Source organism: Chiloscyllium plagiosum, unplaced genomic scaffold (assembly GCF_037043375.1).
Source record: "Chiloscyllium plagiosum isolate Xiang-an unplaced genomic scaffold, Cpla_swu_hap1 HiC_scaffold_19, whole genome shotgun sequence".
Taxonomy (NCBI): Eukaryota; Metazoa; Chordata; class Chondrichthyes; order Orectolobiformes; family Hemiscylliidae; genus Chiloscyllium; species Chiloscyllium plagiosum.
This window is the reverse complement of record NW_028270157.1, coordinates 8,365,318-8,383,086: the sequence shown is the minus strand read 5'-3', so window position 1 is coordinate 8,383,086 and position 17,769 is coordinate 8,365,318. Positions and strand designations below refer to the sequence as shown.

The 17,769-nt window shown below is 41.9% G+C and overlaps 1 protein-coding gene across 2 annotated transcripts; it reads left to right on the top strand.

Annotated features, from left to right (window-relative positions):
• Positions 1–13,310: 13,310 nt before the first annotated feature.
• On the top strand, positions 13,311–17,342 carry LOC122559309 (amphoterin-induced protein 2-like). 2 transcript variants are annotated; one of them, XM_043708666.2, is made up of 2 exons: positions 13,311–13,910; positions 14,331–17,342. In XM_043708666.2, the coding sequence occupies exon 2, from the start codon at positions 14,439–14,441 to the stop codon at positions 16,008–16,010; it is 1,572 nt and encodes a 523-aa protein (XP_043564601.1). In that variant the 5' UTR covers positions 13,311–13,910; positions 14,331–14,438; the 3' UTR covers positions 16,011–17,342. The 2 variants fall into 2 exon arrangements, with proteins under 2 accessions (XP_043564601.1, XP_043564600.1); XM_043708665.2 differs by having other exon boundaries at positions 13,312–13,910; positions 14,367–17,342.
• The last annotated feature ends 427 nt before the right edge of the window (positions 17,343–17,769 follow it).

Sequence of the window (17,769 nt, the reverse complement as noted above, 5' to 3'; positions counted from 1 at the left end):
AGCCATAAGATCTATTACTTAGGTTTCTTAATAAACACAACTTTTTTAAAAAAATTAAAATAAAGCTTATCCAATAAAGATGGTTAATGGAGTCAGTAATCTGGAAATATAAACGGTCATCTCTCTAAAATATTCCCCAAACACACACATACTCATGAAGGTTAAAAAAAAGGAAAAGCAGATGACTATGCAATGACTGGCTTTGTAAGTCAAATATTTTGGCCCATTGCTTATCTTGTATGCAAAAGAATAAAGAGTAAGATGTTCTGGAGGATATTCCTCTGATGCTCTTGTAGATGCTGTCAAATCACTCATCAGGCAGAGTTGTCTTTGAAGTCTTTTAGACATTGCTTGCTCGTGAAATACAACCTGAAGATGTTTCCTTCATCACTCTTTCAAAAAATAGTGCTTCATGCTGAAAGGTTTGTCTTTTCAGAAATGGGAGATACCAGCTAGGCAGCATGTTCTTAGCAGGCTTTCCTCAGTTGGATGAGATAAACCCAGCACTTTCCCAAGCCAATAATTATTCAAACAGCTTCATCAGGGGCTGTCAGGAAATGAAGCTCGGCAATGGTTATCACTGGGCATGTTAAGAAAAAAACACTCTAATATCCACAGTGGACTTTCAATGACCTCTTTTAAAGACATATTTCCAGGCGCCTCCACAAAACTTGAAATACATCTATGTTCACCAAAAAGAAAGTGAAATCCTCCAAGCAATACAATGTGTCTTCACAACAATGATCTAATGTATGAATTATCGGATATTGAGTTCGATCAGTCAATTCAATATCTGAGACTTTTGTGGCATGGAAGAGGTTTAAAACGTTATAAAATCACTGAGCTAACTCGGTCACAGGGATCTCTTGACAACATCCAGGCTATCACCAGTGTGGATTAGATCAAAAACAATCTGACCTGAGATTAACATTTTCCCAAAGGCAATGGGGCCAGTCAGCTTGTCTGTCCATGGGGCGACATCAAAACATTTTCATTTATTTGTTTGTCACCATCATGATGGTCTTCACAGATTGGAGATGAAACATCACCTATAATTACCAAGTCTAGACACAATGAACTCAGCAGACAGATCATACAAACAAGCTGTTACTTCAAAGGTATATTGGCTCAGAAGAGAATATGGGTTTTTGACTGCAGAACTGATATAGGTCAGGGGAAACATTCTTTTCTATCTATGTGTCTCTCAAGAAGAAAAGCATCTAGTGACAATACAGACTAGAAACAAACATTAGGAAATGGAGAATGTACAATATAACTGCAATATTCATGGTTGTCAATGGTCTAAGAAACCAATTCAGACTTTTGAAAAGATTTGTAGATCAGGTTGATGATAAGTATGTAAGTTAGCTCGCTGAGCTGGAAGGTTATACATCAAGAGTACCCAACGACTGTAATCTCGATATTCATTTATGTTGGGTATTATGACCACAACTGGGCATGACTGCAGCAGTTCAAGAGGGCAGCTCACACATTTTTAAATCCCCTTTTAACTTTGCACAGGTCATCCTGGTCTTGTGTGTGTTTCGTGAATGCAAATTCACTGTAACGCAATTGACGAATTGGGGACGCTGTTTCTAAAGAGCAAACTTTTAAAATATGCGCTGGCTGTAACACGATTACATCACCAACACTTTAAGTGCTGTTTCTGACATGCAATGTTTCTATAACACAGGGCTGCACACGAACACAACCATCACATTATGAAGAACAACCTGTGTGTATTTGAGTATGTGAGGACCCAAATGATTGGATGAAGACCTTATGCTTAACCTCACATCTTCATTGTTTGTTTTGACATGAGCAATTAATAAATTTGTTCTTTCTGTGAGGAAATAGGGATATCGGAACAAGATGGAAATGTGTTGCTGGAAAAGCGCAGCAGGTCAGGCAGCATCTAGGGAACAGGAGAATCGACGTTTCGGGCATTAGCCCTCCTGAAGAAGGGCTAATGCCCGAAACGTCAATTCTCCTGTTCCCTAGATGCTGCCTGACCTGCTGCGCTTTTCCAGCAACACATTTCCATCTCTGATCTCCAGCATCTGCAGACCTCACTTTCTCCATATCGGAACAAGAGTAGACCATTCAGTCTCTTGAACCTGTTCCACCTTTCAATGATATCATGGCTGATCTGTCACCTAACTCCACATATCTGCCTTTGGCCCATATCCCTTAATACCTTTGCTTAACAAAAGATTACCTATCTCAGATTTAAAATTACCAACTGATCCAGCATCTACTGCCATCTGTGGCAGAGAGTTCCAAACCTCTCCCACCCTTTGAGCGTAGAAGTGTTTCCTGACATCTCTCCTGTTCTAGAATTGCCAGCTAGTGGAAATAGTTTATCTACCATGTCTTTTCCTGTAAATATCATAAAGACTTTCATCAGATCACCCCTTAACTTCCTAAATTCCAGGGAAAACATGTCTAACTTGCATAAAAACTGAAAGAACTGCAGATGCTGTAAGTCTAAAACAAAAATAGAAATTGTTGGAAAAGCTCAGCAGGTCTGGCATCATCTGTAGGGACGAATCAGAGTTAATGTTTCAGGTCTACTCACTCGACCTGAAACGTTAACTCTAATTTCTCTCCACAGATGTTGTCAGACCTGCTGAGCTTTTCCAGCAATTTCTAATTTGTATAATCTCCCCTCCTGGGTAGGAGACAGCGAGTGGGGATAAATAGTTCTTTTTCAGTTGACAACATGTAACCGGTGGGATCAGTGATGGAATCACAGCATATATGTTAATAACGGAGAGGAAGGAAGCGAATATATTGCTGTCAAATTTGCAGACAACAGGCTATGAGAGGGACACAGACAATTTTCAGAGAGATGTTGTAGATTAACAACTGGAGACAGCAACCAAGTATAATGTGGGAAAATGTGAAGTTGTTCATTTTGGAAGGGAGAGCAAAAGCACAGAATATTATTGAAATGGAACAAATCTGCAAGCTAGCAGTAGGTAATCCAGAAGGTTAATGGAATATTGGCCCTTATTTCAAGGGGGTTGGTGGATAACAGTGGGGAAGTCTAACTGCAATTTTATAAGGTGCACATCTGGAGTGCTGTGAGCAGTTTTGGTCCCCTTAATTGAGGCAAGATATTTTATTGGGGACAGTTCACAGAAGGTTCACTAGGATGATCCCTGGTATGGAGGGATCATTTTATGAGCAAAAGCCAAACAATTTGAGACTCCAGGAATTTAATTGATCTCATTGAACCATGAAGGATTCTTCATGATCCTGACAGTACAAATGCTGAGCAGATGTTTCCCCTCATGGGAGAGTCTAGGACCAGAGGGCACAGTCTTAGAATAAAGGGACACCAATTTAAGATGGAGATGAGGAAGAATTTTAGTGGGCGGCACGGTGGCACAGCGGTTGCTGCCTCACAGCGCCAGAGACCCGGGTTCAATTCCCCCCTCAGGCGACTGACTGTGTGGAGTTTGCACGTTCTCCCCGTGTCTGCGTGGGTTTCCTCCGGGTGCTCCGGTTTCCTCCCACAGTCCAAAGATGTGCAGGTCAGGTGAATTGGCCACGCTAAATTGCCCATAGTGTTAGGTAAGGGGTAAATGTAGGGGTATGGGTGGGTTGCGCTTCGGCGGGGTGGTGTGGACCAGTTGGGCCGAAGGGCCTGTTTCCACACTGTAAGTCATCTAATCTAATTTCTTCTTTTAGAGGGTTGTGAGTCATTGGAAACCCTTACCACACAGAGCTGTGGGGGCAGAGTCCTCGTCTATATTTAAGGCTGAGATAGATAGTTTCTTGATCAGGAGGGGAATCAGCAGTTACAGGTGTAGTGATTGTAACAAAGTCAGCCATGTAGACCACATAGAATATGAGGTCCATGATTGGGGCTGTTAACCTGGTCCAAACAGGGAGCCCTGGCTGACAGATAGGAGCAGGGGTGTCGACCTCCTCGTGGGTCTGCTCCTGGGCCTGGCCAAACTGGCCAATAACAGGTCGAGGCAGCGGGCCGCGGAGGGGGTCGCTAGGGCCGACTGCCTGCCCCTCTTCCGCGGTTACGTTAGGGTCCGGGTGTCCTTGGAGAAGGAGCACGCGGTGTCCACCAACACCGTGGAGTTGTTCAGGGAGAGGTGGGCGGCGCAGGGAGTGGAGTGCATTATTTCTCCCTCCAACTCTATTTTGATTTAGTCCCTACCCTCCCCTTCACTGTTTTGATCACACAGCATTGCCCTTTGATGTGAAGGGCAGTGTTTGTCACTGGCCACCTGGGTGTTTTCCTATCTTCCTGGTGGTGGAATTTGAATAAAGATTCATGCACCTTGGGGAAAAAGAAACAAAAAAACAAAAAACAGGGGTGTATTCCTGGTGGTGGAAATTGAATAAAGATTCGTGCACTTTGTGTCTTTCACTGTGTCTCACACGTATACAAAAAAAACAAAAAAGGAGCAGGGGTGTCAGAGGCTCCATTCACTCTGAGAACTGGCTCTGAGGGATTCACCATGTGTAAGTAAAAGGTGACTTGTTGATGGGATAAGGGCCTCTGTGGTGAATGGGCAGGAAAGTGGATGTGAGAAATGTTGGATCAGCTGTGACTGTTTTGAATGATGGAGCAGGCTTGAGGAGTTGAATGGCCTATGCCTGATCCTTTTCCTTATTGCCGTATAATGTAACCCTGATGTCCAGGTATCATCTTTGTAAACTGATGTGTTACTTCCTCCATGGCCAATATATCCTTTCTACAGATCAAGAAACCTGTGCTAGCTATATACACTGTAAGCAATAAGGAGCCTAAGTACATTTTTATTGGGGAAAGATATATGCTCATGCTGAAAAGAATTTAAATCTTTGTTACCACCAACTGACAAAATTGGAAAATAGAAGAGTTAGATCTTCTGGCCTGGTCAGAAAAGTAGATCACTGTAATACCTTTTTGAGGAAAATGTTTCATAAATCATTCTTTATTCCTTGATGGTAGACTTAGCAAATTTTTCCTGAAGAATCATTCCTGAAGAAGGGCTTATGTCCGAAATGTCGACTCTCCTGCTCTTCAGATGCTGCCTGGCCTGCTGTGTTTTTCCACCACCACATTTTTCAACTCTGGTCTCCAGCATCTGCAGTCCTCACTTTCTCCTTAGCAAATTTTTATTATTTATTCTACCTCTAGACCAATATTTCCCAAATGAGTAGGCACAAATAAATCTTTCATTAGCAAGTGACTGAAACACAGCAGTTGAAACATTTTAATCAGTGAAAATGATGTAACATCAATGGTGAAGCATAAACACTCTTTAATAACCAACCAGGAAAGTAAACAGTTTACATTCTACATTACCTTTGGAAATTATCTTCCAATGATTTGTGGAAAAAATTATAAAGCTACTTTCATGTTATTTTGCACGAACTAAATTTAATCTTGTTTTCTTAACAGAGAAAACAAAGATATCACTCCACAATTTAATTATCAGGTTAAACAGAAACAATTCTGATAACTTGGTTGAGAATATGTATAACAAAGAGTTTCCCAAACACAATGAAATAACAGCATCATGCTCCTTCGATCTGGCATGTATGTTGGTGAGAACCACCATTTTTCCATGTAGCACTCTCGTTTGATAGTTCATCTGGTAGTGCAGAGGACTGGAGTGTATTGCAAAGCTATCATCCTTGGGTTGCTGGTTCAAATCCAGCTTGAAAGAGTCTGCACTTCTTTAGGGTGACATAGTATTTAGCACTGCTGCCCCCCCAGCGCCAGGGATCCAGGTTCGATTCTACCCTCGAGTGACTATGTGGAGTTTGTACATTCTCCCCGTGTCTGCGTAGGTTTTGTTTGGGAACTCCAGTTTCCTCCCACAGCCCAAAGATGGGCAGGTTAGTGGATTGGCTGTGGGAAATGCAGTGCTACAGGGATGGGGGGAGTCTGGGTGGGATGCTCTTTGGAAGATCGGTGTGGACACAATGGACTGAGTGGCCTGCTTCCACACTGTAGGGATTTTAGCGGTGGTACAGCAGGTCAGTGGCTAGCACTGCTGCCTTATAGCGTCAGGGTCCCAGGTTCGATTCCACCTCGGGCGAATTGTGTGTGTGGAGTTTGCACGTTCACCCAGTGTCTGTATGGGTTAACGCCCACAGTCCAAATATGTGTAGGCTGGGTGTATTTTCCATGGGGAAATGTAGAGTTACAGGGATGAGGGTTGCGGAATGCTCTTCAGAGGGTTGGTGTGGACTTGATGGACCTGCCTCTACAATGTAGAGATTCTATGAAAAGGCATGGAAACAGAGCCTCTGAATATTTTGAAGGCAGAGGTAGTTTCTTGCTAAGCAAGGGATGAAAGCTTACTGGGGTTGATGGGGACTTTGAGTAAATATATCAGCCGAGATCTTATTGAACAATGGAGCAGATTCAAGGGAGGGAGGAGCCTCTTCCAATTCCTAAATTATGTATCTGTACTTCCACCTCTTCCACCAAGGACATCATCCCCTTCTCTCCACAATCAGCATTCTGAAGGGATTGTATAACCACAAGAGGCATAACAACCACCCTTTTAATTCCTCTTCCCTCATAGTCCAATGCCCAAATGTTCCTTTCAGTGCAACCTTCTACTAATCTTTCGTTGACAGTCCTATGCTTTAAAAGATGGGTTTTGTCCTGATTTCTTTCAAAGAGAGGTTGGGAGACAGGTGCAATCTGTGAGGAGATAAACAATGTGTGAAACCTTGGGTTTATGGTTAAGTTGCAACAATAGAAGCAGCCTGAATGGGTGTAATCAAGCTCTCTCAGATAAAGGATTTTTTACTAGCTTTCAGCAGTTGCTATTGGAGTCTCAACAGGGTTGGAAGTGCAGTAAAGGTCTCCGATGTTTTTTCTTCTGGGTTGCTGGAGTTACCTGTTAGATAAATCTATTTTCTGAATTTTGCCAAAAGGTGTGTGTATGGGATGTTACTATATTGGAACAGTTAATTAGTAAGAGTTACTTTATTATTCTGTTAAGTTTTCTAATAGAATAATTTACCTCTGTTACTCTTTCTTTTGTTGTATGTTTGCTATAGTCATGCTTTGGAGGAGCTGGTATTGGACTGGGGCAGACAAACTTAAAAATCGCACAACACCAGGTTATAGTCCAACAGGTTTGTTTGGAAGCACTAGCTTTCAAAGCGCTTTGAAAATGACAGCTTCCAAATAAATCTGTCGAACAATAACCTGGTGCTGTGTGATTTTTAACTTTAGATATAGTGTTTGAATAAATTGGGTTTTGCTTAATGTTGAGCAGTTTGACCAAATGAATTGCATACAGAACACAGTACTTTACATTTTCCTTTAAAGTAAAAAGTAGTTAGGGCTCAGGCTACCTTCTTAATATATTTTGAAGGGGTCTGGTCTGGACTAGAACAGCTGCCATTCTCATATTTTTGTCCTCCATTTTATTTCATTCCTCCTGTGAAGACCAACAGTAGCTTGAGGAACAACAATTTATCTTCCAATCATTCACATCACACTCTTCTGGACTAAACATTGTGGAATGCAATCTCACCATGAACTCAATACCCCATTTTGATGTTTTGTTGCTATGTGCTGGTCGTTTTTTAAATTAACTCATGGAACATGGGCATCGCTGACTGGACCAGCATTTATTGGGCATCGCTGGCTGGACCAGTATTTGTAGGGCATCACTGAGTGGGCCAGTATTTGTTGCATGTCCCTAGTTGCTCTTGAAAAGGTCTGAATTATGTTTGTCATGTTTCTTGTTTTCCAACTGAGCTGTTCGTCAGCATATTAATAAAAATAACATACTGCTGGAAATTTGAAACTTACAGAATAGTGGAGAAACTCAGCAAGCCTATAGCATCTGTCGAGAGAGAGAAACAGAGTTAATGCTGAGATTCTGGATTAGTGGTGCTGGAAGAGCACAGCAATTCAGGCAGCATCCAACGAGCAGCGAAATCGACGTTTCGGGCAAAAGCCCTTCATCAGGAATAAAGGCAGAGAGCCTGAAGCGTGGAGAGATAAGCTAGAGGAGGGTGGGGGTGGGGAGAGAGTAGCATAGAGTACAATGGGTGAGTGGGGGAGGAGATGAAGGTGATAGGTCAGGGAGGAGAGGGTGGAGTGGATAGGTGGAAAAGGAGATAGGCAGGTCGGACAAGTCATGGGGACAGTGCTGAGCTGGAAGTTTGAAACTAGGATGAGGTGGGGGGAAAGGGAAATGAGGAAGCTGTTGAAGTCCACATTGATGCCCTGGGGTTGAAGTGTTCCGAGGCGGAAGATGAGGCATTCTTCCTCCAGGCGTCTGGTGGTGAGGGAGCGGCGGTGAAGGAGGCCCAGGACCTCCATGTCCTCGGCAGAGTGGGAGGGGGAGTTGAAATGCTGGACCACGGGGCGATTTGGTCGATTGGTGCGGGTGTCTCGGAGATGTTCCCTAAAGCGCTCTGCTAGGAGGCGCCCAGTCTCCCCAATGTAGAGGAGACCGCATCGGGAGCAACGGATACAATAAATGATATTGGTGGAAGGTGCAGTGGCAGGGGAAAGTGCCAGGATGGGAGGGTGGGTCGTAGGGGTCGTAGGGGGGCGTGGACCTGACCCAGGTAGCCACGGAGGGAACGGTCTTTGCGGAAAGCGGAAAAGGGTGGGGAGGGAAATATATCCCTGGTGGTGGGGTCTTTTTGGAGGTGGTGGAAATGTCGGTGGATGATTTGGTTTATGCGGAGGTTTGTAGGGTGGAAGGTGAGCACCAGGGGCGGTCTGTCCTTGTTACGGTTGGAGGGGTGGGGTCTGAGGGCGGAGGTGCGGGATGTGAGAGTCTGGTATAGAGTCACAGAGGTGCACAACACAGGAGAAAGCCCCTTTGGCCCATTGAGTCTTTGCTGGTTAAAAACAGTAAGCTAATTATTCTAATCTCATTCTCCAGCACTTGGCTCAAAGCTTTGTACGCCTAGTGTGACTCTTCTTCAGAGTTGTTCACTATTCTATCTTTCACACTCACTCTGGATAAATGCTTATGCTGTGACTATGAAACTCCCTTTGCTTTTAGGGGGTTACTGTATGGAAACAGGCCCTTCAGCCCAACTTGTCCATGCCACCCATTTTTCACAATTAATCCAGTCCTATTTGCTTGCACTTGGTCCATATCCCTGCAGGCCTATCCCATCCATGTCCCTGTCCAAATATGTATTAAATGACAATACTGTACTCGCCTCCACCATTATGTCTGGCAGCCCATTCCAGACACTCGCCAGCCTGTGTTGAAAAATCATGACCCTTTTGCATCCCTCTTGTCTCACCTGAAACCTCTCATTTTAGATTCCCCTAACCTGGAGAACAGCTGTTGATTAGCTACCTTATGTGTGCCTCTCATGGTATTATGGCGATCACCCCTCAGTCTCCTATGCTCCATGGAAATAAATTCCCAGCCTGTCCACCCACCCCTTATAACTCAAACCTTCCAGTCCACATGGCATCCCAGTAAACATTTGTTCAGATATCTTTGTCATTTTATCTCTCCCACTCTGTACCCCATCCCAGACCATCCCTTTAGTTTCCCCTCCTCTCCCACATTCAAAAACCTAAAGCTCTGCTTTCTTTCAGTCCTGAAGAAGGAGAATATTCAATTTGAAAAGAACTCTTATTTCTCGCTCTCTCTCAGATGATTTTTCCAGCACTTTCTGTTTTAATGTTTCAGACTCTGTCTCCATCGATCCAGACTCTCACATTTACAACGGTCACATCGGTGAGGTTTTAGTGCATGTTCTCTCAAATATTCAGAAATAGGAGTGCATTATTGTTTTAGCTTTGGATTAAAAATAACAGGCTGGATTATCAACTGGCCACTGAACGTGAAACTGCCCTGGACTGCTGCCCATTATCAAAACCAAGACAATTCAAATAAAATTAATTTAGATGGTGATAAAAGTCAGCCAGTTTCTGTAACATTCGGTAAATCTGAATTTGACTTACACTCAGATTGCAATTTACAATGAATATGTGATATACACATTGATCTAGTTGGGTTTTGTTCTATGTTACTTTCATTTGGTATTTCATCCGAGAGGTTGTCTTTACATGCATATATATTAACTTAGTCCATGTTTTTCAAATCTCATCTTAGTATAATTGCTATGAGGCCTAGTTGTGATTATCACTATAGCAACTTACAAAGGGCAGCTTTATCACATTAAGTTCTTCAAGACTTACCATAAAGTGAAACACTTGCAAAAAATTTGTAGTATTACTTATGAGCAAAATTCAGGCTGGCTTGTAACTTGCTTAACTTTTTTTTAATGTCTTTCATACCAATATCAACAAATAGTTAAAATTATTAGTGTATGTGTAGTAAAAAAAAATCCATTCCATTTTATTGGTTGTGATCTGATCAAATTATACATATACCTTTTGTAATTGAAAACAAACTCATTTGGAAATCAAACATAGGCTGGCGAACAGTAAAAGCAAATACACTGTGGATGCTGGAAATCTGAAAGGTACAGAATGCTGGAAAAACTCAGCACCTGTGGAGAGGGAAATAGAGTTCATGTTTTGAGATTTGGTATAACTTGGATTCTGTTCTTCAGAATCCTCTTCTGTTCTGAAAAACAGATATAGATATGAAGACAGTCCCAAGAAAGTTTGTTAAGCTGATCAAAGCTATGGAGGGACTGTCTTACAAGGAGAGATTGAGTAGGTTGGGCTGTATTTTTTTTTTAAGATTAGATTAGATTACTTATAGTGTGGAAACAGGCCCTTTGGCCCAACAAGTCTACACTGACCCGCCGAAGCGCAACCCACCCATACCCCTACATTTACCCCTTACCTAACACTACAGGCAATTTAGCGTGGCCAATTCACCTAACCTGCACATCTTTGTACTATGGGAGGAAACCGGAGCACCCGGAGGAAACCCACGCAGACACGGGGAGAATGTGCAAACTCCACACAGTCAGTCGCCTGAGGCAGGAATTGAACCCGGGTCTCTGGTGCTGTGAGGCAGCGGTGCTAACCACTGTGCCACCGTGCCGCCCACTTTTTTTAAAAATATTGGGATTTCCCTCCAAGTTAACTGCTAGTCTCTTTTCGGAATCCGTCTCTGTTTCAATTCATTGCTTTGACACCCCTCTCTAAACCATTAGATTAGATTAGAAACGTGGAAGATTCTGAAAGGACCTGACAGTGTAGATTCAGAAAGGTCGTTTCCCCTCGTGGGAGAGTGTAGGGCCAGAGGGAATAATCTCAGAATAAGGATCACTGATTTAAGATAGATGAGGAGGAATTTCTTCTGAGAGTAGTGAATCTATGGAAGGTTTACTGCAGAGGACTTTCATGGCTTCATTGTTTCTTTTATATATATATATATCATATATATATATATTCAAGATTGAGATAGACATTTTTAATCAGTCAAGGAATCAAGGACTGTGGGGATTTAGTCAAAAAAAGTGTAGAGCTGGAAAAGCACAGCCTGTCAAGCTGCATCCGAGAAGAAGGAGTCGATGTTTCCAGAGCAAGATTTGTGTCAGAAATGTAGAGAAAAAGGCAGGAAAGTGGAGTTGAAGATTATCAGATCAGCCATGATCGCACAGAAAAGCAGACTCAAAGGGTTGAATGGCCGATTCTGCTCTTATTAGAATTAGAATCTCTACAGTGTGGAAACAGGACCTTCAGCCCGAGTTCCACATCAACCCTCCAAGAGTAATCCACCCAGACCCATTCCGCTACCCTATATTTACCCCTAACTAATAACCTACCCTATGGGCAATTTAGCATAGCCAATTCACCTAACCTGCACATTTATGTCTTATGGTGTTATGATCTTAACAAAAGCCATAAAAGTGGTTCTTAACAAATATCAGATTATAGTCAAAACAGGAAGGAGACAGCACTGAACGTGACTTGAGATAAAGAGATAAATTGAAATCACATCAAACGGAGAGTGAGTATTTCTTCCAACAGGACAGTACTGGAAGGGAAGTCGCATTGAATTAAACATTTTAACCAAACAGCAAAATACTTCACATTCTGCAAATGTGAAACAAAAGCAGGAAATCTGATTCCATATCCTCAATGAATCAGTTAGGGTTTGTGTTCCTATTAGCCTGCTGATAAAATGGTCACTGGGTACCTCAGTGGTTTCAATGGTAATAGTTACTGGCTACAGTTACCACTTGTGTCAATGATGAGAGCTGATCTCCTAATGATCTTCTCTTTAATCTCAGGCAAGGACTCAGAGTATACTAAACTGGAAAGGACACAAATGTAAACAGACAAAAAGAGAATTTAAAAAATATACAAGAACAGAAATGGGAAGAAGGGAGAAAAAGACAGAGGGAAGAGCAGAGACTGACAGGAATGATATATAGTCCCAACAATAAGGAAAACAGCCAAGAAAGGGAATCATTAACAGGAAGGTTAAAAGCAACACTAAAATGGTGATAGTGGTATAAAGACACACAGACAAAAAGTAAAAAGCAAAATTATAAAGGTTAAACCCTAACATTTTGCTCTATGCTCAGATTTTCCTTTATTATCTGATGATTTATCTCTTTCTAGGTATTTGGGATTTTAAATAACATTCGGGCTAGTTTCACATTTGCAAATCCGCACACAAGAAAAAGCATCAAGGTGATATGTGGAAAAGCACTGTAAGTTATGGAAAGGTCTAACCACAAACTAGACACTATGCCTGAGCTAAAACAAACTGTCCTGATTATCTGATATCTGGATGCTGCTGAATCTTATTATTTTTTCTGGCACGTACATATTTTCCGAACCTGAATATCACATTCCTTCCTTCACACATTGTTAGTCCATTCCCCAAATCTATAGGAACTATTTGCATTTGCAAAATCATATGGACACAAGTTTAGAAAAGGATAAAACTTGTTACCAAAACGTCTATTGACCACCTAATAAAGTGCTTTGTTAAATTTGCTAATGTAAGAATAGATTGTAGGAACTATCTGAAGGAACTATAAATATTTAAGGAACTTGCATTGCTGAAATAAATGACATTTTCTTTTGTAATCCCTTTCTTTCATATTTCCTCTGAACATCAACGATAACTGCCTTTTACAGTTTGTTTATTTTTAAGAGCGGGCGACTTTCACTCGTCGTGTACTCGGATTCTTTAAAAAGAACAATTTGCACCATTCTAAATATCTGGCGTTTGCCAATTAAGTCAATGTATGATTAATTATGTGAAGGGAAAAGACCGTCGGTTCCTGAAACCCAATACACTTCCTGCACATGACAATTCAGAATCTTAGCAACAAGAGCTGGTTGCTGTGACCAAAGGATGGCACGTAAGCATGTTAATTAGTCCCTTACCCCTGATTCCTGACAGACAGGAACCTCCCGCGATCACTCTCGATCACTTGCTGCTGCTTGTAATGAGTATCCTCTGTGCGTTTAAAAAAAAGGCTAGTCTCAAGCCCACTTTGACCAGTTCCATTGCTTCTGCAGGTAACAGCGTAGTCAGAAAGGAGGAAGCATCAGCGAAATGAACGCTTACCGAGATTCAGCATGGAACACTCAATGTGAAGGTGTACTCTTTATTAGTCAACATAATGTGATAAGTACAGCTCCTCCCCTCCCTTTCTATCTGCATCTGTAATCTTTCACAGGCTCCCACCCTGATGGGCTCAGCCAATCTCAGGGAGCTGATAACAGGCAGTCGTCACTTGCTGGCTCCTCGCTCCTCTCTCTGTTATTCCATACAGCAGGCTGTGTTGTAAAATGGAATATGATAGAGACACAGACACCAAGCAGAGCCCACTCTGCGCCTGTACTTTAAAAGTTCAGAGAACGGGAGAGACACCAACCGATGGCCAGCTCCCAACAACAGCAAGGGAAATGTGCATTGGTCCAAACATAAGATTTTTCTAAAATGCAATCAAACATCATCGGGATCTTGCAGCCAATTGTCCCTTTCTTCAGATTGGAGGTACTTTTTTTAAAATATATATACATGGTTCAATGTGATTTGCATGTGTTGCCTAACTTTTTTTTCTGTTACTGTTATCATTGCAAGTCAAATTTTAATAACCCTTTTGCCAATTCATCACTGTTACCTCTATGCTTAGTGAGTTAAAATATGGCAAAAGTCATAAAAGTAATTTTTGGAAAGGAAGCTAAATGTATACAAGAATCCACATGCAATGTTAAAAGTATTACCCACTTGCTGTGACAAGGTTAACAAAAGGTGAATTTCAGATTTGACAACTAGATAACGAATAACAATTGTTAAATTGTACTGTGCAGATTGATCAGGATGGTTTGCGCAACAAACTACTGTCGGTTAGCTGCTAACTATGTGAAATATTGTTAACTAATTTTAATCTGCTTGACTGTTTCAATTTATTAGAGCTGGGGTGAATTTGGTGATGTTTATTTTCCCCAGTGACACGCCCAGTCCGACGGGAATGACTCCATGTGTATCCTATGTCAAGGGCCACTGGAAGCCTGTTGAGAGATGGCCATGATGTGCTCACACCACCCAGTCTTCTCCTCTGTCCTCCGAGGTCTCCCCTTCACACCCCAAAGACTAGTGCTGCTGCTGCTGCTGCTGCTTTCTGCCTGTATGGCGGGCAATGCTTCGGGAACCTGCCCTCCAGTCTGCATCTGTGCGAGCGACATCATCACTTGTACCAACAAGAACCTGACCACTGTGCCAAGGACGCTCCACAAAGTTGTGACCAGCCTGGATGTTAGCTATAACAGCATCCGCCTCCTTGACTCTAACTGGGCCCCTGCTATTTTAGACAGACTGAAAACCCTCGTTCTCAATCACAACAGCATTGATTTCCTCTCCAGGGGGGCCTTTGCTTCTACCCCCCAGCTGAGGTATCTAGACTTGTCCTCCAACAAGCTGAAAACATTAGGCAACTCATCGTTTCGAGGTTTAAACTCCCTGGAGACCCTCCTGCTTTACAATAATCAAGTGGCCCAACTTGGCGCCGGAGCTTTCGAAGGTTTGTACAAACTTCGTAAGTTATATCTCAGTCAGAACCTGATCGCCCACTTCCCCTTGCACTTGTATAAAGGGCAGTCCAGCCTTCCACTACTCGAACTCTTAGATCTGTCCTTCAACAAGTTAACTTCTGTGCCAGTCCTGCAGGTAACTGCACTGTCTGTTCAGCTACAGAGCGGTTTGTACCTGCATGCAAACCCGTTTATTTGTGATTGTTCTTTCTACACGATGGTCACTTACTGGTATCACAGGCGGTTTAGGTCTGCAGTGGATTTTAAAGATGATTACCGATGTTATTTTCAACTTGACTCCACGAGAAGTGTTAGTATTTTACTGATCCATGATGACCTTTTGAATTGCTCCAATAGTACTGTGAACGGCTCCTTTCATGCTTTGGGGCTGCTATATGAGGCTCACTTGGGGGAAAGACTAGTGATAAACTGCGACAGCAAGATACTGGATCCAAATACAAATGTTCTCTGGGTCACACCAAGGAATAATACATTGCAGCCAGGCATTCAAGATCAGGATTTGCGGGTGTTATTGAATGGAAGCCTTGAGATTCAACAGGTCGGACCTGAAGATGCAGGCATCTACTCTTGTATAGCAATTAACACCAAACGGATGTTAAACGAATCAATCGAGGTAATGCTGAGGGTGCATAACTTTACACAAACTGGGCAACGCTTGCAGACCTTTAACACTGCCTTTACCACACTCTCTGCCTGCCTTGCCAGCATTATTTTGGTCCTGATCTATCTTTATTTGACACCTTGCCGCTGTTGGTGCAAATCCAAGCAGAAGCCCAGGAAGCCGAATGGAAATAGTGCCCACTCTTCGATCCTGAGCGCCACTCCCTCCCATGAAACTGCCGGCGCTGATCGGAAAGTCAGCACTTGCAAGCGGGTGGTTTTCCTGGAGCCGGTGAAAGAGCCTCTGAAAGGTCAGAACGGGAAAATGACACTGCACCCCGCCAACCATGCCATGGCGGAAAAGATCCTAAGGGGCAAAAGGGGCAAAGCTGACATTGACGCTATCAGTTCTGCGTTCTCAGATAAGCTGATCGTGGCGTAATCTGAATATCAGGGATATGGTTTTATCAGAAGCTAGATTGCTACCAATTAGACACACTGAGAATCGGCTGGCATTTCTGATAAATCCTGTTTGTGGAAAGCTGAAGGCTGGATTGAAGGATAACTCTGCTGTATTGAATGTTAATAGGGCTATGTCACCTTGGAGAGAAGTTTTACAAATCTACTCCATTCCTGGATCCTTCATGAGAGCACAAGTACACACTGCTCTACTTTCTAAATTCTGCACATTATCCTGGCTCTTTTGCTTGTCATAAGTTATAAATAAATTAAAACGCAATGAACTTGACAGACAGGTGAAATGCCATAGTGAAGTTGTTTTACAGGAATGTCTGTGCCGCATCTTTACAAGCCTTCTGTCAAGTTGGCATAGCCCTTTTTTTAGAAGGTCTCATTGTTTTGGACTGCTGTTTTACTCAATCCTTAGAAGCCAAGAGTACAATGAAGCCTCATTTAATGGTCTTGCGTTTGCTTCATACACACCGGCAGATAATATGCAATGCTAATTTTGCTCTAATAACTAATGAAGCTGTGTGAAAAGATTAATCTTTGCCACAAAAACTCAGCACACTCTTACAATATTCAATTTGTCATGGACCTTTGCCACAAATTACATTGTTAAAAATTCCAACGACAAACCCATTATTCAGACCTGCTTGATGACAATAAACACATACTGTATCGTTTATCTTACTGCTGTACAAACATTGAGTAGGGGCCTACATTTGTATGGTAGAGTATAAATTAAACTTTTTATACAATGATTTAAAGCATTGCCCACATTTCTAGTTTATGCATACATTAATTTATCCCATGCGTAGGGAATTGGAAAGTTGCAATGATGTCAGTTGTCATTTCAATGTAGCATTAATAAAGTGGAAAGGTTACCAGCATTAAGATCACCAGTTCATTGACAAGAATATTGAAGCCTATGTACTGAAAGCTTGCAACTGGAGGATTTCAGTTCACTGACCCAGTAAAATATCAGACTTTGCAGTCGGAAAATGCAATCCGAAATTTCAGTCTCACAAGGTACTGATGTTTGTCATTCCCTACCGTATAAGCTTCATCAGCTCAGTCTCAGCTACAAGATTCCCTAGGGACATGTTAAAAGAAAACCCTCCAGTTATTTCTTTTTTTTTTGAAGCTCAGACATGCCTCTCAGTGCTTACAGCCAAGTAATCGTGTTGATGCTGCCTGAACAGACAGTTCTGTCTAACTTAATTGAACAGGGAAAGGGGTGGAACTGTGAAAATAAATCGTAAAAAAAATCTATAATACATTATGGAATAAATTATTATTTATAATCTTTGAACTGAAATTATTTAATTAAAGAATTTATTTCAAATCTAAAAATGGATGGAAGAACACTAAGCATTTACTTTGAATGTGAAACAAATAGTTTGTACTGATATATTTAAGAAAAATATAAAGGACTGTAAATGTAGTATTTTGTAGTATCAACTCACTATAGGAGATATTTATCTTTGTTACCATTACCTTAGAGATTTTACTGTACAATGTGTATAATAACTAACATGCCCTTTGATATTCATTGTCTTAGTTTGCAATATCTGGTTCTCAGTTGTAGACTTAAAACAGAATTATGCTGAATTATTAGAAATACAAAATCAGACAAGAAGAAGACTTCCTCACATTTGTCTCTGTTTTACCTGCTGTTAGATACCTCTTAGCTACATTCTCCAAACAGAGATTATTGCCCAGCCCATGGTGGACTTGGT

Bases quoted from the DNA above. Each gene is read 5' to 3' on its own strand.
- LOC122559309 (XM_043708666.2), top strand. From the start codon at position 14,439: ATGGCCATGATGTGCTCACACCACCCAGTCTTCTCCTCTGTCCTCCGA.